The 23,575-nt window shown below is 36.0% G+C and overlaps 1 protein-coding gene across 1 annotated transcript in view; it reads left to right on the top strand.

Annotated features, from left to right (window-relative positions):
• TEX15 (testis expressed 15, meiosis and synapsis associated) overlaps window positions 1-22,755 on the top strand; it is a 41,867-nt gene extending 19,112 nt beyond the window's left edge. The window contains 8 exon segments of the mRNA XM_022571402.3: window positions 1,498-1,735; window positions 4,085-4,231; window positions 5,094-5,256; window positions 9,392-16,719; window positions 18,561-18,619; window positions 21,091-21,377; window positions 21,380-21,718; window positions 21,721-22,755. Coding sequence (XP_022427110.3) covers window positions 1,498-1,735; window positions 4,085-4,231; window positions 5,094-5,256; window positions 9,392-16,719; window positions 18,561-18,619; window positions 21,091-21,377; window positions 21,380-21,718; window positions 21,721-22,334 — 9,175 coding nt within the window. The 3' untranslated portion in view covers window positions 22,335-22,755.
• The last annotated feature ends 820 nt before the right edge of the window (window positions 22,756-23,575 follow it).

Raw genomic sequence — 23,575 nt, 5'->3', positions numbered from 1 at the left:
CAAACCTTCAGTTCCTAAAAAATGCAATATCTGTGAAGCCCAATGCAGTGAAGTACGATAAAATAAGGTATGCCTGTATACATCTTTATCACAACACACCTTCACATAATGTGATTCACGTGTGCTGTAAGAACCTTACAACCATATATTTTGATTTCCTCCTTCCCTCTCATGCTTTGTGCTTTTGTTGTGGGAGTCCTTCCAGATCCCAAGAAAAACCACATGAGAAATTAGGAAAACAGAAAAAAGTATTGTAATTCTTCTGTGAGAATTAAACCTTAACAATCAACATGGAGATCTTAGTGGTTTACAGAGTCTAACGTCAAGCTAAAAACAAGAGCAGGAAATGATGACGGTGGAGTTGAAAGTTAAGGCTGACATTTCCAGAACTGAGAGAAATGGTCATGATCTCATCGGTTAGTCTTGCTTGTTATTGTTGCCATGTGTTTTGTTGCCATGGGCCTGTCTACTGTAAAGGTGAATTATTTTTGCAAATAAATATGAATACACTAATGTGCATAGTATACTTATACAAATTCTTTGAGTGGTGTTCCAGGAAATAACAAATATAGGTAGCATGTGGTTTTCAAGAGCAGTTTTCCTTTTGTGGTATGCACATTACTTTCTCGATTCTGTAGCTTCTCCATTGCTGATAATCTTTTGGAATCACACTTGTGTCACAGTGGTTGAACCTCTCTGTCCTTATCACCTGCCGTGGTAGTTGCTGCCGCTGCTGCTGCTCCTGAGCGGGCCATTGTAGAACTCCCTTCCCTGGTGCACCAAGTGGAGGAGAAGGATAGGTGTTTTATATGTTTCAGTGATTCTCGTGGAATGTGGGTAAAAGTTCAACAGTGTCTGTACTTTAGATTATAACCTTTTCTGAGAATGATTTGTAATTTTCATAGTGCCAAGATAGGAGCCTGTAATCAAATTCTAGCTTGCTTCTCCCAGCTGTGACCTAGATCCCTGGAGAATAGAGAATGGCCCTAATAATTGACCATGTATAAGTGTATTGTCTATGTGTCCCTCTCTGTGTATATTTAAGAAACGCATGTCCTTCCCTTTGTAACACAAATAAGAACTTTAGCTCCAGAACTTAATGGACAAGAATTGGCACGACTCTGTCACTTTACTATTTTGGCAAGTTTTAACCCTCTGAACCTCATATTTCTCATTTTAAAAATGTGTGTAACAATGACAATAAGTAATAATAATAGCAGTAATTCAATTCTTGGGGATTTGAGAACAAAATGCATGTAACGGTTAAGTCTTAACAGTGCTGGGGACATTAGCATTCAGGAAATGTTAGCCCTTATTTCCATTGGCCTACACAAGCAGTTATTGAACTATTTCCTGAATTCTTTCCTTAGATGATTTTTCAGCCTAACTTGTTACCATAGGATAGTTACCATAACTGTAGCAAGGTAGCTCAAGTATTCATCTTCTCCTTGAAAATTCTGTTGATGTTCTCATTTAATTACACGCTGTTTGCTTTAGGTCAGAGATGCGTGGGAGTGGAAGACACGGCAGAGAACTTGAAGAACATTTCTGCTTTTTAGCACTTCCTCAGAGTGATGTGGCTGAGATATATCAGAATGGAATAAGTACCAGAACATCTACATTGAAGATACTAGGCAACCCTCTTCTTGGAATTTATATATTTAGACATGTTGATGTGGCCTTGAATTTTGCTCACAGTAGAAGCGTTACTGTAGAAAGTATTATAATTTTTAAGGTTGGTAGCACAAAACAAATACTAAATATTGTATTCAGTTTGCTTTAAATTGACCTAAATGTATTTTACTTTCTTTTTTTTGTATTTTACTTTCAATATGAATTATTAATGTTTTAAAGTTGCATTGTATAAAATAAATATTAATTATTTATTACTATCAGCATCATCATTTGAAATTTTCCCCCTTTTTTTTTTTTTTGCGGTACGCGGGCCTCTCACTGTTGTGGCCTCTTCCATTGCGGAGCACAGGCTCTGGACGTGCAGGCCCAGCGGCCATGGCTCACGGGCCCAGCCGCTCCGCGGCATGTGGGATCCTACCGGACCGGGGCACGAACCCGTGTCCCCTGCATCAGCCAGCGGACTCTCAACCACTGCGCCACCAGGGAAGCCCCAAAATACATTCTTTATATATTATGTAACTTGCTTTTTTCATTGATTATAAAATCAACATTTTCCATGTCATTAAATAAATATTCTTCTGTAATATCCTTTTGAACGACTACATAGTATTCCACTGTACAACTCTACCATAAATTTGTGCAACACATTTTTTAATGTTGGAATATAAATTACTTGGTTTTCTTATTTTTGTACTTTTAAATAATACTTTGATTATTCATGTAGGTACATTTTACACACACCTGTGATTATTTGCTAAGAATTAATTGATTAATTCCTATGTATCAAATTAGGAGTCAGAGGTATGTGTACAGTTTCACAGCTTTCGATATGAAATGCCCAGTTGTCCTGAGAAAGGTGGTACTAATTGACATTCCTTTCCACAGCCTGTGGGGGATGTCTGTTATCTCACATCATCACTAACTCTGTGTATTATATTTTTTAAAAGATATTTGCCAGTCTTAATATGTGATAGTTTCTCATTGTTGGTTCAGTTTTTTATTCTTTTTCATAGTTATTGCTGAGCTTAACATTCTGCGTATATTCATTGACAGTATTTAGTGAACTGCCTATTAATATCCTTTGCTAGTTTCTTGGTTTTTCCTTTCTTTGTTTCTAGTTGATTCATAAGCATTATCAATTCATTAAAGTGAATGTTGAGAGCTAGGCTTTTCTGTGTATAATGTTTTATCACTTATTGTTTTCTTTTTTAAATAAACATTTTATTTTGTAATAAATTGAAATTTACAGAAAAATTATGAAGGTAGTACAGAAAGGTCCTGTATACAATTTAGCCAGCTTCCCCTAATGCTAACATTTCATATAACTATAACACCTCTGTTAAAACTAAGAAACTGAAACTAACAGTGTGTATGTCAATTATATCTCAATTTTAAAAATGATAATAAAATAAAATGAAAAGAAGCTAACATTGGTACCGTACTATTTAATACAGACTATTCAGCTTTTGCCAGTTTTTCCACTAACGTTTTTTTCTCTTCCAGTATCCAAGTACAGGGTACCACATTACATGTAGTATTGTTTTCAATTTTGAATGGATTATTAGCATATTAAAAAATACAAGTGATAGAATTGCTGACTTAAATAAAATTTGTGGTTGTTTTCATATTAATTGCACTTTTTCCCCACCTTTTATCACTTAATTAGTTCATGGTTTTTAAAATTTTTATACTCATTTGTTTTCGGTGTACAGAAGTTTTGGAATATTTTACAGTGAAATTTGTTTTTAGTTCATGGTTTTTTGGCAATATGCTTAGAAAAGAATCCTCACCTGGAGGTTAGATATTTGCTTGTATTTCTTTCTACAGTGTTTATATTACTTAAATGTTTACCTTGTTTAGTATTTATTTTGGTTTATAGGTTGAGAGGAATTTAATCTTTTTCAAGTCCACACCATTTATTGAGTAATCTGGTTTTGCTTCATTTATTTCAAATGATGCCTTTAATATCATATTATGTTTTTATGGATGCTTGGACTTACCTGGGCTTTTTGTTTTGTGCAGCTTTTTCCCCCTCTCTGCCTTTTTTTGTGGTAGTACCGTTCTTTTAAAAAGTATTTAATATCTGGAAGTGCATGTCACCTTTCCTGTTCCATCATTTTCTATTTCTGACCCAAATTTTTTTCAAAAAATTGTTTCCAAAATTTTATATGTTATTCTTGTTTAGTCTTCCAGGGAAGTTTTTAAACTAAAACTCATTTCTACAAATGGATTTTCTGAAATTTTTATTGGAACTACTATAGTCTTTGAGTTTAATTTAAGGGGGAATTGACATAATTACAATAAGTCATGCCATTCATCTGGGACATGGATTATCTCTCCATTCGAATTTCTTTCCTTAAAAAAGAAGCTAGCTTTACTTTCCTAGTATGAGAGTTTAAAGTGTTTTGGTATATTTTAATTTAACTTCTTTTTGCCTTTTTTTTTCCAGGTTCTTTTTGGAAAAGTGAAGAAAATTCAGCCTTCAGTGGATAAAAACAAAGTTTCTTTGGATCCTTCTCCTAACTTTGACTGCCATATGTCAAGAAGTGTCCCCTCTTTGAAAGATACCATTGAACTACAAGCCTACAGTTCAGCAGTATGTTAACTTTTTGGTTCATTTGACAACTTGAAAGTCACATGCCTCACACTGTATGATACAAGCCTTAAAACAACTGCCCAAAATATTAAGTGGAAATCTCTTACTTCATTCACCATAATATGACCTAAATAAATAGATAGTAAAAGCTGTTTTAATATTTGTGATCTCAGAACATTAATAAAGAGGCTTCAAGATTTACAGTAAACTTCGTTCTAAGTACAGTGGCTGCTTTTGTTTAGATGTTTCATAGATTAATTCCTAACTTGCAAAACAAACAAGGCTACTTTGAAATGTTATTGATCTTCGCAAAAGGAGAAAAGGCTTATGTATTAGTCATTACATGGTAGACTAATTACTACACAGTAATTTTCTGTCATATGTTGCTGAGACACTTAGTAGACCTTTAATCTTTTATAGAAGATTAAATTATGTAATACATACTATATATAATCATATATATGATTCAATGAGGATAAATATTTTAGAAATATGCTCCCACATGTAAGATGTATTAAGCTATTGTTATTTTTCTAATTGACTTTTCCTCCCAAATAAAATATAGTGGTTCCCAGCATATGCAAACCATTGAAGTTTTAATGAAAAAATACTTTTTTATTTAAAAACAGATTGTGTCTGTTTCTGCTGATACTGGAAGCCTATCAAGGAAAAAATACGCTGTGGGGAAAAAAATTCCTCTTCGGGAAAACTAGGGTTGAAGAAGCCAGGGAGAGTGGGGCTGCATGGAAGCTGATTAATAAATAACAACATGCAGTTATCTAGATTTTTTAAAATAGGAGCTTATTCAAGTCTGCAAAAATTAATCAGCATAAAAATGTTCTCTTCCTTCTTTATCTTTTAGGTATACTTCTATGAATATAATAATCTTTCAAAGCCAGTAGATAAACCTAGGCAGTGTCTTCCATATGCAATAGTAACAGTAAAATTTATTGGTCGAAAAGTAAATAAAGGACACCTTATGACATCTTTGAGACTCCTCTCAACAGGATTTCCTAAGAGGGCTGGTAAGATGCATATATTTTTCTACTTCAGTAGCATTTGTGCTGGTCTTACAACTTCTGAATATGATTTTCTAATACATTATGAATATCTAAGCAAAATAGTTGTGCTCTACCTATTTTCGATTTTATATATCTAGAATTACATTGCAGCTATTTTTTTTTTCTTTTTCTTTTTTTTTTTTTTTTGCGGTACGCGGGCCTCTCACTGTTGTGGCCTCTCCCGTTGCGGAGCACAGGCTCCGGACGCGCAGGCTCAGCGGCCATGGCTCACGGGCCCAGCCGCTCCACAGCATGTGGGATCTTCCCGGACTGGGGCGTGAACCCGTGTCCCCTGCATCGGCAGGCGGACTCTCAACCACTGCGCCACCAGGGAAGCCCATTGCAGCTATTTTGGTTATTTCTTTTGCTCAGTGTTATGTTTGTGTGATTATTCCACGCTGATATGTATAACTGTAGTTTCTTCATTTTCACTCATATATTTGTATACACACATACACACACACACACCATATTATTCAATTTTGTGACTATACACTATTCCTCTGGGGATGTTTTGACATTTTGTAGCTTTCTTCATATTCCAAATATTGCTGTTTTAAATGTTCATGTACGTATCCCAGTGCATATGTGCAAGAGTTTTTCTATAGCGTATACATCTACATCAGGAATGTGCAACTTAATCCAAAGACAATGTCAAACAGTTTTCAAAAGTGGTTGTGTCAGGTTACCTAATTACTCTACATCATTGCCAGTACATTTACTTCTTTTTTTAAAAAAATTAATTTATTTATTTATTATTTTTGGTTGCATTGGGTCTTTGTTGCTGCAGGTGGGCTTTCTCTAGTTGCGGTGAGCGGGGGCTACTTTTCATTGCGGTGCACGGGCTTCTCATTTGCGGTGGCTTCTCTTGTTGCAGAGCATGGGCTCTAGGCGCACAGGCTTCAGTAGTTGTGGCACACGGGCTCAGTAGTTGTGGCTCACGGGCTCTAGAGCGCAGGCTCAGTAGTTGTGGCGCACGGTCTTAGCTGCTCCACGGCATGTGGGATCTTCCCAGACCAGGGCTCAAACCCGTGTCCCCTGCATTGGCAGGCGGATTCTTAACCACTGTGCCACCGGGGAAGCCCCATATACTTTTAAAAAAATGTTTCTGCCAGACTCACAGACTTCAAAAACAACTGTATGATTACCAAAGGGGAAAGGTAAGGGGGAGGGATAAGTTAGGAGTTTGGGATTAACATATACAGACTACTATATATAAAATAGATAATGAACAAGGACCTACTGTATAGCACAGGGAGCTCTACTCGGTATTCTGTGATAACCTGTGCGGGAAAAGAATCTGAAAAAGAACGGATATATTTATATGTATAATTGAATCACTTTGCTGTGCACCTGAAACTAACACAATATTGTAAATCAACTATACTCTAGTATAAAATAAAAATTAAATTAAAAAAATGTTTCTGCCAGCCTAGTGAGTGTGATATGTTATCATTATCACCTCCAAAAAAGAGACTCTTTACCCATTGAAAGCTCTCATGTCCCTTTTTCCCTAAGCCCCCCACGACCCCTACACAGTCACTAATCTGCTTTCTGTCTCTATAAATGATCCTATCCTGGCCTGGCCATTTCATTAAGTGAAGTCATAAATAGTAGCCTTTCATGACTGGTGACTTTCACTTAACAGTGTTTTCAGGCTTCTTGCATGTTGCAGCATGTATCAGTACCTCATTCCTTTTTATGGAAAAATATTCTGTTACATGGATACATTACATTGTGTTTATCCATTCATCAGTTGACCATGTGGGTCACTTCCACCTTTTGGCAATTATGAATAATTATGCTAAGAGCATTCTTGAACAAGTTTTGGTGTAGACATGTGTTTTCTTTGCTCTTAGGTGTATAGCTTGTTCCTGAACCTCGGGGCAAAGTGTTCATCTTTCCCCAGTAAATATGATGTTAGCTGTGGGGTTTTTTTATGTCCTTTACCCTGTTGAGGAAGTTCCCTTCTATTCCTAGTTTGTTGAGTGTTTTTATCTTGAAAAGGGCAATTACTTATCCTTTAGAATCTTTGCTATCTAAAAGGTTTTTTAATATGAATCTTCTCGTGTATTTAGTGGGGTTGGACGTCTTTTTGTGTTTGTTGACAGTTTTTACTTAACCTGTGATTTTCTTGTTTAAGTACTTTGCCCAACTATCTATTGCATAGTCTTTTTATTAATCTTTTGAAGATATCTGTATATTCTTTATGTACTCCAATATATGTGTAATTATGTACTAAGTTTGTCTCATTCAGAATATTCTTTTCACCAGTTTATTTTTCTAAGTTTTACCATGGGTTTGACCTATTAAAATATTTAATGTGTATGTAATTGACATCATTTCTCATTTTTGGTTTTCTGACTTCCATCCATGCTTAAAAAGTACTTTCCTAGGGCTTCCCTGGTGGCGCAGTGGTTGAGAGTCCGCTTGCCGCTGCAGGGGACGTGGGTTCGTGCCCCGGTCCAGGAAGATCCCACATGCCGCGGAGCGGCTGGGCCCGTGAGCCATGGCCGCTGAGCCCGCGTGTCTGGAGCCTGTGCTCCGCAGCGGGAGAGGCCACAACAGTGAGAGGCCCGCGTACCGCAAAAAAAAAAAAAAAAAAGTACTTTCCTATCCCCAGGATTATAAAACTATCCCTCCATGTTTTCTTCCAGTATTTTTATGGCTTTATTTTTTAATGAATTTTGTTTTATTTCAGTATAAGGAGGTATAGGGATCCACCTTTCCTTTTTTTCTGTCCACTCCAGCTTAAGCACTACATCTCTATATTTTCTTTTTTCTTTTTTAATTTTATTTTTTATTTGTTTATTTTTGGCTGCCTTGAGTCTTTGTTGCTGCACGCGGGCTTTCTCTAGTTGAGGCGATCGGGGGCTACTCTTCATTGCAGTGCACGGGCTTCTCACTGCGGTGGCTTCACTTGTTGCGGAGCACGGACTCTAGGCACGCAGGCTTCAGTAGTTGTGGCACGTGGGCTCAGTAGTTGTGGCTCCCGGGCTCTAGAGCGCAGGCTCAGTAGTTGTGGCGCATGGGCTTAGTTGCTCCGCAGCATGTGGGATCTTCTCGGACCAGGGCTCCAACCCGTGTACCTTGCATTGGCAGGCAGATTCCCAGCCACTGCACCACCAGGGAAGTCCCACATCTGTATTTTCGAACATATTTCCACTATAGCTTACTCTAATTAAAAGGATAATCACAATAGTTGTATAATTTAGAAATCTTCAACAAAGCTACTTTTTAACATTCTGTGAAAAAGAACTTCATGGTACATTCCCAGTGATATGATTATAACTTCATATATTGTTCATGAGCAACTTCTCATTAATAATCTGTTTTAACAATGGTATTTTCATGGTATTAGTTAGCTATGAATGCTTTGTGAACATTTTACCTGCTAAATATGTGTTTTTATAAGTTCCTTTGTTATTACATTGAAGTGCTTTATGAAATTTTAGGAATAAATCTCTATAAATTATAAAAAGAAAATTTGCTTCTATTTTCCAGGTTTTTATTTATATTTATTATTTGCCAGAATATTTATTTCATAATGGAGCAGGGGTAGTGGTTTGCTTTGGCTCCTGGGAAGGATTTTGTGCAGCCTTTTTGATCTTTTCCCCCTCCTGCTTCTTTACCTCGTTCCTCTTTCCTTTCCAGTTTTGTTCTCCTGTGGTAGAGGGAAAAGAAGCAAGGTAACAGTAGGTGGAGGGAGACAATTTTACCTAATAATGTATAGGTTCTATTATTAAATATCTGTGTATAGGAAATTAATCTAAGAATTACCTAGTCTGTGAGCAGCATGGTTTTATTCCTAGTTAATTTTTCTATTTCTTAGTATTTGTCAAAATTCAAATTTTTCATGGCAAGTACTTATAATGGGTCTATAGGGCAGAATTTCATGCTATGTCATTTATACTTTATCGGTCGGTTACTCTTCCTCTTCTCTTCTTGCTTTTTCTGCTGAGAACATACTTTAATCATTAGGTTATTTGATGGACTTTCAGTTAAAACCGCTTATGACATAGTTTACTTGCATTAATAGAGTTGCCTGAAGAAACACTTTTTGTTCCTGTTTTTCCTTATTTTCTTATTGTTTCCACAGAAAGAACATGGTCTCTGAATAACTGTACAGTGGCCAAAAGAATTGGAAAAGGAAAAGATGCTACTGTCATCTTTGAGCATTTCAGGAAACCTATAGATCCATTTGTTCAGGAAAACTGTTCATGCAGTGCACTAAATTCAGAGATGAATCCTTACAACTCAGATATTTCTAACTCCCATGGAAATGTGCAAAATGAAAACATTTCTGTACTTGAAGCGTACAGTGGACAGATGGAGCACAATTCAGCAGAATGTAGAGACACTTCTCAAGTACATGCATGTGATTCAGGTCCTTCATTTACTCCCAGTGTTACCAGAGAAAGTGTTAATAATGATGACCTCTTAAATTTGACACATCTTAAAGATGTTTTAAGTGGTTTTGCTCCTGCTTTTCCCCTTCATAACAATATTGGCTCAAGCACAGTTATTACTTCAAAACTCATCAAAGACCCAAGACTGATGAAGAGAAAAGAAAGCATGGGAAAACATAATACTATCACAGGTTTAAATGAGATCTTGCCATTGGAGAAGAGTTTAGGTTTTGCTAATTCAGAAATAAACCTATCATCTATGCCAACTAATCCTGCCTCACCATCTGAAGTCATGCCTGGTGATCAGACTGTTCTTACTAATTATTTGGATGCCCCTTGCTTCAAAATTTCTTTGAATGAGTCACAAACCCAGGCTCACAACATGGGCTCTAAGACCTATGACTGTACAGCGCCCAGTAAAATCACCATGACAGAACAGTGTGAGAGCCACGACAATTCTTCCTTCCCAATGTGTGTGTCAACTGTAGTCTCAGAAGTTGAAATCCAAGAACACAGTGGAGAAAAAGCTCAGAGATCCCAGCAGAGAAGCAACATTCCACTTTTAATTGAACAAAATAGTGAGCCACGTGACTCTTACGAATCAGTGAATACTTGTACAAAAGTATATAATAGTGACGTCTCTCCAGAACCACAGTCTTCTAACTTTAAAACTGTATATCAGGCTGTTCACCAAATGCCTACGCTTTTTCCGCTCGAAAGCAAAGAAAACATACGTGAGAACATTCAAGATATTGGAAAGATGAGAAACTTCACTGGGCCAGAAGACAATTCCAAACGTGAAGAAAAGCAAAATGTATGGAAAGAAAGTGATCATTCTTTTACTAATAAAACAAAAATCAGTCCAGTAGATAGTTACATTTCTTTGCATCAAGACGACAAAGAGAGTGAGAATCTTGATTATTTGGTGGAAAATTGTGATCAAATATTAATTACTCAAGGGTTAGAAAAGCCAAAATCTTTCTCATCTACCACAGAGGAGAAGTATGAGCTAGATCACCTAGTATTGGAAATACAAAATCATCTTACTCCAAGACTGGAGAACCTTTCACAAAAGCATCCTCAGCACTCTTTAGAGTACAAAGATAGCGTTCATACAAGTTTTACCATTTCTCAAAAACGAATGGAACTGAAATTGGAAAAACCAGATCAAAACTGTGTTAGCGTTATGACTGATGCTTTGCAGGAAGCAAAAGACCTTCCCCAGGCCAAACAACTGCCAGCTGTTACTTCATCTCATGACATTAAAACAGCTCATAATGCAAATTGCAGCATAGCTAGAGAACATATATGTGTTAAAAGGAGAAATGGAAATGATCCAGTGTCCTTAGCGAACAGTGAAAGAGACTGCAAAGAAAATTCTCAAGTTAACAGTAAAGGTCAAGATCACACTCAGTTCTGTAATTCACAGTTGAACAGTGATGTGCACCTGAATGTTGATTGCAGAGAACAGAGAGATAATGATAAAGAAAACCAGAATGAGGCTGAAGTGGAAGACATTGCTTTGTCTACAGAAAACAACATAGGGAATATACATGGAGATGAGAAGCAGAGTTTTCATGCAAACAAAAATTTTACCACTGTAGATGAAAGGAGGGAGAATAAAGATTACAATAGCATAGAAATTCTGAGTTCTGAAGAATTTTCTACTACATTTAATTTGACTTGGGGAAAAAAACATGTGTCCACAGAATCTACATTGTTAGAAAATGAAGGTACCGTAACTGCCATAAACGAAAAAGATACTGGAAGGACTGTAGAGCATTTGGTTTCCACAACATTTCCCCAGGTTGCAGGTTCTTCAGGGCATGTAGCCTCACATGCTGTAGTTCAGGTAGCTGATGCTCCAGTGCCGGCGTTAGGCACAAATCTCGAAGATCACCGAAGATACCAGTTTAAAGAAACTTGTTCTTCTGAGGGTCCAGATTTTGGTTTGTTAGTAAAATATAGGGTTTCTGATTGTGAAACAGATATGGATAAAAATCAATTACACAACTCATTTCATCAGTCAGTAAGTGACAACTCAGCTCTTCAAAGCATCAAATTGGATAATGAGATTGAAGTAGGATCAGAACAGAGTGACAGTGCTTTTCTATTTAAACAGGATGCTCATAGCCATGGAAATGTACTCTATGAAGATTTCGGGGCCTCATACGAGGCTCTGAAGTCTCGCATCGGTTGGGAAGGTCTGTTAGGAAGCACTAATGGGGAGACAGAAGTTTTGAAAAGCACCACAAGGAGGGAGAATAGCGATCAGCATTGCTCTGAGGAAAGTAGTTTTTACTTCTCTACAGCAAAAAACAAAGCAGAGCTCTTCAACCGAATTTTACTTCCTGATCTAGAAATTAGGATTACTAATGTATTTATGCAAGGATTCAGTCCTGCTGTTGAATCCCTTGCATTGAAAGATAATTCCTGCAAATATAGAACTGAAGCCATAAAATCAGAAATAAAGGAGGAGGAGGAAGAAGTTCCACGATTTGAAATTCATTCCCAGTGTTCTGGTGAAAATTCACATCATCCATCGGAAGGTGAATTTGGTAATGTAAGGCAAGAATCAGGACTAGTGAGTAAATCTGAAACCTCACTTTCTGAAAAGCAAAACAAGGGACCTTTGCTTACTGAACCTTCTAATGTCACAACAGTAAATAACGAAAGCAGGCGTTCCTTTACAAAGTCAAAAACCAATTGTGATGATACTGGAAGTAAAAAGGACACAGAATCAAGAATTAGCCAAAGAAAGCCACATACACCTTTTAGGGACTACAGTATACCACATAAAGATTTACGACATCACAAAATTTGTGGGAATAGGAGGAGGCTAACCAGTCAGGACTTGTTGGAACGTTTTTCTTCATTATCCCAAGGACGAACTGAAACCTCTTCACGGTCAGAAAAACACATTAGGAGTGTCCCGGATATTCTAACTAGTGAAGCATCTTTATGCAAAAGCAGATGTCTTTCCAGAAAACTTGACAGAGCTGTTCGTCACTTAAAAAAAGCTCACAGAAGAGTTCACACGTCTTTGCAGCTTATAGCTAAAGTGGGAGAAAAAAGAAAGGGCCCTTTACCAAAAGCATATGCAGTAATATGCGATAATTTCTGGGAAAGTTGTGACCTTCAAGGTTATAGTTCTGTGTCTGAAAGAAGATATTACTCCACTAAGCAATTTTTGTCAAAAAGAAAATACGACAAGCCTGGAGAGAAAAGGACTTTGGGATTTGAAGTTGATAAATCATTAACTCATGTATCAAACCACAAGTCTTATAAAACAAGTGGAGAGAGAGTCACAAAGTGCCTTTCTGAGAAAAATGTGTCCGGTGTCTCCAGAAGTCCCACCACTATTCGCATGAGAGGATATTGTGATCGAGAGTATCCTGAATCACAGTTAGCCCTCTGCTCCAGGTCCCAAAGTACAAGTCAGTCAGCTTATAGCACTAGCAGTTTGAGAAATCCCAGATCATCAGAACTTCAGCCCTTTTCTAGAAAAACTGGGTGTCCCTCTTTCCCAGACTGCCCAGATGAGAAACTAACTAAAAGAGAAAATCAAGTCGATGCAGAGTTTTTATCTAACGTTAGTAAATATGAAAAGCTTAAGAACCATTCAGCACATGGTAATATTAAGGGTACAACAAAAGAAAACAATTCTGAAGCTAATGAAGTAATAAGTAAAAGGAATTCAGCATCTTTAACTTGCATAAAAGAAAGCAACGTAAATTTTAGTGTGGACAAAAATTATGATGCAACTTGTATAGCCCACACAAAGGTGAAAACTGATACAGTTATTTCAGTCTTAGAATCAGGTGTGACGCATGTTTTTAATATTGATATCAACAAACCAAATAACCTTATTTTATCTGGTTATACAAGAAACCTGGAAGTAAATTTTCCTATAGAAAAATGGACAGCTCCTAATGAGAGCTCCAAACCAGGCATTATTACAGGAAACTTCCTTATGGACCCATTAAATCTAACTCTGATAAAAAGCAAAAAGTGTAACAGTATTCCTCAATTGTTATCAGCCACTCTAGTGACAGACAGTGAGGGAGAATCTTCACAATCTTACCTGAATAAACAGGGCATTTTTGCTGTAGATTCTTCAGCAGTGTCTACCATTGTACCACACTGTCAACAAGGATGTGCTGGAAAGGAGCTGCTAAAGACAGAACATTCCTCTTCAAGTAATTGCTTCCGCATAGACGGGAATGGAACAAATGTTATTGAGAATTCTGAGTTGGATTTCACATCAGTAAGTGAAGAAAGTAAGGACAATATGAGGAAGAAACTATTTTCCCATGATAGTTTTCTGCTCTTAAAAGATAACATAAAGGGTTCTTCTTCCCCAAAATGGATTGCAAAGAAAGACATTCAGGACAGAAAAATGTGGAAAGATAAACAAGCAGAGAAAGCAAAAGATTCATTTCACAAAACCATGGCTGAAGGATCAAGTGTTAAGACTGAGTACAAAAATCAAAAGAATAAGACATTAGAAGAATCCTCCTACTTAAGTGAGAAAACAGTTAAAGACAACTTGATCGATTCTCATTTAAGCATTAAAGGTGCTACTGAGGCAGTCTCTTTGAGTAACACTGCTTCTAATCAGCTTAACAAAAGAAAGAAAGAGGAGGGAAAAGTTAGTCATGACTCTCAGTCTGACTCCACAGTGCACTCAGGAAGAGCCTGTAATTCCAAACCAGGCATTAAAGGAATGAATCATATGCCTCTTCTACATGCCCACTCTGAAACCTCCAACGTCTCTCCTCCTCCGAAGATGCCTACATCATACATGAATGAATTAAAAGAAGAACACTGCTTAACTAATAATTTGGCTCCTATAGCTAAGATAGCTCAAATTTTGAAGAGGGCAGATGAAGCATCATCTTTGCAGATTCTACAGGAAGAAACTAAAGTTTGTCAAAATATTCTCCCTTTATTTGTTGAAGCTTTTGAAAGAAAACAAGAGTGTTCATTTAAACAAATCTTGATTTCAAAAGACCTGTTGGTAGAACAAAACCTGTGGTATAACTGCAGACGCAAATTAAAACCGTGTGCTCTTGACTCCTTGGTAGAACTTCAAATGATGATGGAAACTATTCAGTTCATTGAAAACAAAACAAGGCTCTTAGGAGGTGAGCCAACATTCCGAAGCTTGCTTTGGTATGATGAGACATTGTACAGTGAGCTGCTTGGCAGACCACGTGGGTTTCAACAACAATCCAATTTCTATCCTGCTTTTCAAGGCAGGTTAAAATATCATGCATTCTGTGAGTTGCAAAACTATCATGATCAGTTGGTTGAAGTGTTTGAAGAAACCAAAAGGGAAATCAGTTCATACTACATGTTCTTAAAATACAAACGACAGATTAACGAGTGTGAGGCAGTAATGAAACATTGTTCTGATTGCTTTGACTTTTCTCTTTCTGTTCCATTTACCTGTGGAGTTAACTTTGGAGATAGTTTGGGAGACCTAGAATCCTTGAGAAAAAGTACATTAAATCTGATCAGTATATATGGGGACTCTCCCCCAAAAGATTCCTGTCCAGGAAAACAAGACCATCTATGGATTATTATAGAAATGATCTCCTCAAAAGTTAATTTTATCAAGAGCAATGAGGCAGTAAGTATTAAAATATCTCTTTATGGTCTGGAACATATCTTTTTTGATGCTGCAAAAAGTCTTGTTTGGAAAGAAAAGAGAGAGTCTTTCTGCAAAAAATACTCAGGAAAGAACAGCAAAGAAATACTACTCAAAATAAATCAACATGCTTTTTCTAAGTTGCAGAAGATATGTGATACGTTGTCTAAAGGTTTAAGCAGTGAACGCATTTCCAGTACTGGGCTTGAGAATACTATGATTGCTTCCAGAAAGCCAAATGCTCTAGTAAACAAAGCAACAATTAGCATAGAAAACTCTAGGTTTAACAGTACTTTGCTTTCACATCCAGATATCTGTTGTATTAGTGAAATATTGGATCAAGCTGAATTTGCAGACTTTAAAAAACTACAGGAACTCACTTTGAGATGTACCGATCACTTAGAAATTTTAAAAAAATACTTTCAGTTACTGCAAGAAGATAACATAGATAATATTTTTATCACACAAGAAAATGTTTTGGACATGGTGAAAAACCACAACCATGAGGCAGTAATTTTAAAACCTGCGGCCATTGAAACCTATATTGAAATCGTCATGCTCTCAGAAACAGTTCACTTTCTTAAAAACTCAATGGCAAAGAAACTAGACAAACAGAGATTTCGAGGTATGCTTTGGTTTGATTTGTCACTTCTTCCTGAACTGGTTCAGTGCCAAGAAGAAATGACTTCTTTCTCATTTCTTAAAGGTAATTCAACAGATTGTCTTTGGAAAGTGATAGAGACTGCTATTTCTGAACTTAAGAACGATCTGGATATTATCTACAAATTTAATGAAGCTGTTAATTGCTCCTATGCTCTTCATTTGCTCTCAAGAGAACTTGAAGAACTTTCAGAAATAAAAACACTTCTAAAGAAGTCTAAGTATTCTCTTTCCACATACATTGACTTTGTGCCATGTATAGCATCCATAAATTACGGAAGCACTGTGACAGAGTTAGAATACAACTACAATCAGTTTTCCACCCTGCTCAAAAATGTGATGGCTGCCCCTCGGAAGGACTTAGGGAAAATGGCCCATGTTATGAAAGTCATGAAAACTATTGAAGATATGAAGATAATATGTGCTAAAAATGCTAAATTAACCATTTCCTTTATCCTGTGCCAAATGCGACATAACAGAAAGAAGACTTTGCACCTGGAGAGAAAGGAAGAAATGAATATTCATGTAAAACCTAGGAAGAATATCAACAAGTCCAGTACTTGTGTGAAGGTGCCCGCAGTTTCACAGTGCATAATGAAAAACGTTTCAAATTCCTCTAAAAAACGACCTTTCACTGTAGACAAGTGTGAAGACCCTCAGGAACAAGAGGAAAATACTACCGTTTCCAGTTGTAAAAAACAAAAGGTAACAAATGTTTTAAGCGAAACCTATGTAGGTATTCTTTTTGAGAACAAGGCTACTCTTTAAGTAAACAAGTACGTAGTTTGCAGAACTGTAAAAATTGAGGATGCTTTAAATACTGCCTTGCAAAATGAATTTACTAACTGAACTATTGGATTAAACAATCCATATTATCTATAAAATGATGTGAATGATTTGTATATGTGAGAGATAGCCTTGCAAATGTCTACTTCAAATTAATTGTTTTATTTAGAAAACACTTCTAGGAAGGGTGTGAATTTTAATAACGGCTAAAGGAAAAGTACATATTATGAATGTGAGTTAAGCAAGTGACCAAGTATTTATTGAGTAGCTTCTGTATAATGAGGCTATACTTAATGTTGTGGATATTAAAAATTGACAGTGGAGTCTGTGTTCTTGACCATTATCATCCACACAGAGAAATAGTACAGATTAAAATAGATGATTATGAAGGAGTTAGTCCTGCATAAGTACATTTTATTTAACAAATTTTATATAGCATTTATTAAATACTTGGCAGCATTCTAATGAATGTACAAACATTAGCTTTTTCTATTCTTCACAGAATGCTTATGATGTAGGCACTGTTATTATCTTATTAAAAAGTACAGAAACTGAGACATAGAAAGGTTAAATAACTTTCCCAAGGTCACAAAGTTAGTAAACGGAAGCGCCTACATATAAAACAAGGCAGTCTAGCTCCAGAGCCCATATTAATAATTGCCCCTACTCCACCCTCAGAGACTACTCAAAATTTTTTGAGAATTTCTCATTTCAGAAGTGAAGAAAGAGAGACCTATACGCAAAATGAAAAGTAGGGTTCTTTCTCAGCTTACTCTAATTGTATTCGTTAGTTAAACTTTAGTTCTAGAGACTAGGAAACAAATCATTTATTGCACTGTGTTTGTGGGAAAATGCTTAATTAACAACCAGTTTATAAACATACTTCCAAAACACAAGAACAACACAAGTTGTGTACTCCACATCAAGAGTGAAATGAGGGTATTACTAAAAAGGTGTTGTAAGTATAGAGAAGAAAAGCAAAATTTTTTAAAAACAGAAATTTATTCATTGATTTCACAGAAGGACACAGATCAAAGCTTTACCTTAAAGGAAAAAATGTTATCAGATGAAGGTAAAAAAATGAAGAGGGTATCCAAGCTATGGAAAATAATGTGACCAAAGACACAATGCTTATTGGCATTATTTGAGAAATGAGTTTAACATTAAGTCTGGAACAAACATTTTAACTTAGTGGACAGAAGTAAGCTAAAGATAGAGAAGCATATCGTTTCAGATAACAGAATGTTCTAAATATAGGCCTGAAGAGTTTGAACTTCGTTCTGTACGTATTGAAGGGTAGTGTCCTGTAAACTGTTTCTTCAGTGATTTTAAAGAGTAGAGATTTTGAGCATAGTTAGAAGTAGGAAGTCATCTGGGTCTTAGAAAAAGGTGCTGTTTTACAGAATAGGAAAGGAAAATCCATACTTGACAGACATTACTTAAAAGTGGCACTGAGTGACTGGTTGATTAAAAAGGGCATAAAATAGGAAGCAGTCATAAATAGACGTGTTGTAAGATGTGGGTAGAAAGAATGTTGCAGATTGCTTTTTTAAAAAGTTTCTCCAAACATTTATGAAATATGGGAAGTCCAGCAGAGTCACTGAGTTTTGAAGGAGAGGATCATTAATGAATATAGTTTCAGACAGTGCATTTTAGATGATGACAGAACAAGCAATTGCAAATGTCTGATAATTAAAATAATAAATATTGTACTTTAAACCATCAACAATGTACGTTTTCTCTGTGTTTTTTAAACATAGGTTAACATGAAAGATGTCACAAAAATCAACAGAGAAAAGGCAACGTTCAAGCATCCAAGGTAGGAGTTGCCATCAGCCCCGTCTGAAGAAAAACTAAACAAAATTGAGCACATATTAAGGAACAAGACTAAAACCTTTATTTATTACCTCTGTTGGGTTATACATGTAACTTAGGGGAGAAGAGTTAGCTAAGGAGGGAGAAGAAGGTTCAGATTATGCAGTGTCTTAGGTAAGGCCTAAGGAGTTTGAATTTCATTCTGTAAGGATTGAAAGGTAATATCCTGTGAAATGCATTTTCACAGTGATTTAAAGGGTAAGGAGATTCTAAGTACAGTTAAAAGTAGTAAGTCAGCCAGGGCTTAGAAAAGAGTGACACTTTACAGAATAAGAAGGTAAAAGTCGTATTTGACAGACATTATTTAATGAATTGATGGGGCTTAGTGACTGGCTTATTACTAAAAAGGACATAGAATGGGGCAAATGATTAGATTTTTTTTAAACTTGCGGATTTTATAGACCTGTCGAATTTCAAGACTGGCTAACGAGATAAAAATTGACAAGTTTTATTCCTAAGTGGGAGCTTAGTCAAACACACTCACATATTATAAGTATACTACTGTTTCATGAAAGGATGTATTAACACCACAATATATAGAAAGAACATGATTTCAGAATAAAGGCTAGTTCTTTAAATTCTTTTTGAATTAGTTATTTTTATTAAAAACCCACTACATTATTTATGTTTTTCTCATTTTGACGTGAAGTGGCACCACTGGACTTGTTGACCATCTCTTGTTTCATTCAACTCTGTAAGATTTTCAATTTATGACAAGCTTCATTTTTTACCATCTTTTTTTCCATCCTATGAAGGAAAATGAATAATATGAACTAAAAGAAGATAAGCATTCTCATTTCTGTCTTATTTGGTTTTGCTTCTCTAAGTATAATCTTTAGGGCTTCCCTGGTGGCGGCACAGTGGTTAAGAATCCACCTGCCAATGCAGGGGACACAGGTTCCAGCCCTGGTCCGGGAAGATCCCACATGCCGCAGGGCAACGAAGCTCGCGCGCCACAGCTACTGAGCCTGCGCTCTAGAGCCTGCGAGCCACAACTACTGAATCCCGTACACCTAGAGCCCATGCTCTGCAACAAGAGAAGCCACCACAGTGAGAAGCCCGCGTACCACAACGAAGAGTAGCCCCCATTCAGCACAGCTAGAGAAAGCCCGTGCACAGCAACGAAGACCCAACCCAGCCAAAAATAAATAAATTAATTATTTTAAAAATTAAATATGATCTTTAATTTACTACATTTCTAGAATCTTTTTCCTGGCACAGATGACTCTTTAAATAATTGTGTAGTGGCATAAGGCTGAATAGGCTATCAGAGGCATAACATAAACCAGTTCTGTAATCATCTTAGTTTTGTAACTAAGATGATTTGTTTCACTTAGTTTACAAAACTAAGTTTTGTAAGTGCAGGTAGTATTTGCTGCTCAAAGAATCGAACTGTGCCTCAATTAGCAGGAAAATGAATTCTAATATAAGGTGCCATGGTCGTGGAAGAACATCCTCTAAGAGAATGGGTAAAAGGATAGATCACACAGGCAGCTGTCAATCTGTAAGGTTGAGACATCACTGAAACATCATTGGAAATGTGATAAAGTCAAAATTGTCCTTTCTGGAAACTGTCAAAGTATTCTGTTGGGTTGGATGATGATGTAGGTTGTCATTCAAGTGCCTTTTAAGGAGGCTGGGTTAAGTAAAATAGGGGCTTTTAGTTTCGTGAGTGGGATACACAAATTCTAGGCCAAAGGTTAATTTCTCTTGACTGTGGAGGAATGGTTACTTCTTTCTTTCAACATGTTCTTTTCCACTTGTAATTTGAAGAATTTGATGAGACACCAAAAAAATATAATTGCCCTGGAGACCTGCATTAACTCTCTGGCTCTAGACCTTCAATAATGAATGCTTCGTTCACCCTGATTGAGACTGTCTAGATTTAGATAGGAATGCCAAGGATATTCACTTGGCAAGAAATTTTTGAAGTCTGCTTTTCCTACTCTCGACCTTGAACAGACAAAATATCTCGATACTTTGTGACAAGATAGTCTTTTGGGGGTAGGGGTCACAGCTAGTGGTTTCACCAGCTATATATGGCCATTTGCAAGTAAAGAAGATTGTCAATAGGTTGGAGGTATATGAATTAGAAACTACTGCAAAAAAATTGAAATCAGGAAGTGTCCAAAGCATAACATGATTTATTACAATATTGGCAGCACTCGGTATTTTCAGATGTATTGGAAATATATTTGAAATGTGGAATATATCACCTTCAGCAAGAAAAGTATCTAAATTCAAACCAAGGGAGGAAAACTGGAGAAATATGTTTCTTGTATAATGCCAATACAAAGAGGAAAATGTGAATCTTAAGAATTCTTTTCCTAAATAAAATTTTCAAATCTATATTTATATTGAAATTTTGTGACTCTGTATATTTAAAGTTGTTTGTATGTGTGTTACACTTAATAGGACTATGAGATCTCATCCCAAAAGTGAAAATGAAATAGGACCAAGTTCATCTGACAATCTGAAAAGAAACCATGTCTCTCCAAAAAAAGTTGAAATTCAGCTATCACTACCTGGCTCACTTTTACCTTTAAAGAACCTAAAAGACACTTGTATGTCAAAGTTAGAGGGCAAAATAGATTTAACTAATATTTCATCTGCTACTTCAGAAGATTTCGGTGGACAACAGGGAAGCTTAAATAACATGAAGGAAAGAAATGTAAATTTTAGTGTTGCTGAAACAAAAAGTGATAAGATTGTTCTCCTTTGGCAATTTCTGACCAAAAACGTGTAGATGGCACACTTTCAAAAGACCAGGAGATAACTTCTCAGAAATTTCTTAAGAATTCCTCAGATCCTGCAGAGAAATCTTGTCTCTCAGACATAAAACCAGAAACTGATGCTTCTCTTCTGCCTAATGCATCAATGCTCTCAAAGCCTATTTTCTAATTTGTGAGGGATATCAATGCCAATTTAGAAATGCATGACACTGACTTTGAACCTCAAGATAATGAAATATTAAATTCATCCATTAAAAATTCTAAATGCACCAGTTCTCCAGAACCCATACATGTCCAGAACAAAATTCCTGTTCTGCAAATAAAACACAACCTGCAAAAACTGAGTCAAAAGAAAAACATAGGAAGGATACATTGAATTCCAGTACTACACCTGTTGAAGCATCTGAGAACATGACCCTTAATGTGAATCAAACAGTAGAATACTCTTTTTCTGAACAATAGAATTCAAAAGTTTTAACTCAGAATGCTGCCACATATTGGAATGAAATTCCACAGTCTGCATGTACCCCAGTATATAATTCTTCTGAGCAGTCATTTGGAACTTCATATCCTTACTCTGCTTCGTGTGTTTATCATTACAGCAGCAGCAATGGCAGTTCCATTACCCCGACATACCAGGGAATAACATCCTATGAAGTACAGCCACCTCCTTTTGGGATGTTGACTGCAGTTACAAGTACTGTTCAAAATACGCATTCTAATCTTTTGTACTCTCCATATTTTGCTTACTTTGCTGGGGAACGACAAGCAAATGACTTTGTGCCAGTGAGTGGACATTTCCAATCTCAAATGCCTGTTTACAATTTTCAGCAGCCAGTTTTTTCACAGTATGTTCACTATCAACCGGTCACTGCATACCCTTGCTCTCCTGATTTGAAGGTGCTTCCAGAAGCTCCTTGGACTTAACGGTGAGTTTCACAAGTTTAGTACTTGCTTTGTAGAGTTTTCACTTTTATCTTTGTACATTTATGTAAGTGGAATTTACAACAGGTGGTGATAGATGGCACATTTTTCTGTGTAGACTTGCAGAATTGTTTAAAATCAGGCAGAGTTGAATTACATTGTCAGTGGAAAACTAGTTGTCAAAGACTGAGAAAGAAAGAATTGGTAATATCACTAAATATGTCCTTCAATAAAACGCAACTTCAAGGAATAATAGTTAAGTAAATTATAGTTATTGAAATATGCAACCATTGAAGGGTTTATAAAAGTTTTTAATGACAATTTTAAAAACTATATTGTATAAATTTACTTACATAAATAAAGAAATGCGTAGAGATACGGAAATAAAGTACACTAACATTTTAACTTGTCTCCCTGTGAGTGATAAAATTTGGAGTTTGTGGAGAGTGTTCATTATTTTCTAGATTTCCTATTGTGAACATACATTTTTTGTTAAATGAAGGAAAAAAATAGAGTAAATAGGTGGAAAAAGGAACTTCAATCAGATAATACAGTATCTAATAACAGTATTCTAATATAGTATCGTGGCATAAGTGAATGGAGTTAATTGAAATGTGTTAGTAGAACAACTTGGTAGTTTGCCACGGGGACTTGAAATATTTTCTCTGTAACACAATTCTGTTTATGGAATATCGTGATTAGAATATAATTTTTAATTAAATTGACATGTATATTTACCATAGTTAAAGCAAAATTTTAAAACAATTATTAATAATTCTGCAAAAACTACATTAGCACCCAAATATTCTACCAACAGAGGTAAAATGTACTGTGTATAAAGTTAATCATCTCTTAATGTCTTAAACAGAGAAATGCAAGGAATTTCTTTAAATTGAAAAGTTGTTTCTCAAGGAAAATCAGTTTTGTAGGTTGTGTGTGTCTGTATATATATAAGGTAAAAAATACCACATGCAAATTCAGCCAAAAAATATTTTTAAAGCTTTGATTTGGCTTTTTGCCTCAACTTGGTATTAACTGCAATATAAAAGAAGGAAGAAAACCTATTAAAACCAAGAAGGTTTTGTATTCATTAAAATATTTAGAGAGTTCAGTAAATGTGCTGAATTGTATTTTTTAAAAAGTTCTTTCTCAGTCCTGGGTTATCTTACAAACTAATAAGTAGAAAAAATTAATTGAATTAATTAATTCCTTAGTCTGAATTGGACAAGAAGCAGGCTGTTAGT

This window comes from Delphinapterus leucas, chromosome 21 (genome assembly GCF_059928025.1).
Source record: "Delphinapterus leucas isolate spDelLeu-1000000601 "Yukka" chromosome 21, BTC_Dleu_Yukka2, whole genome shotgun sequence".
Taxonomy (NCBI): Eukaryota; Metazoa; Chordata; class Mammalia; order Artiodactyla; family Monodontidae; genus Delphinapterus; species Delphinapterus leucas.
This window is presented reverse-complemented; position numbering and strand designations above follow the sequence as displayed.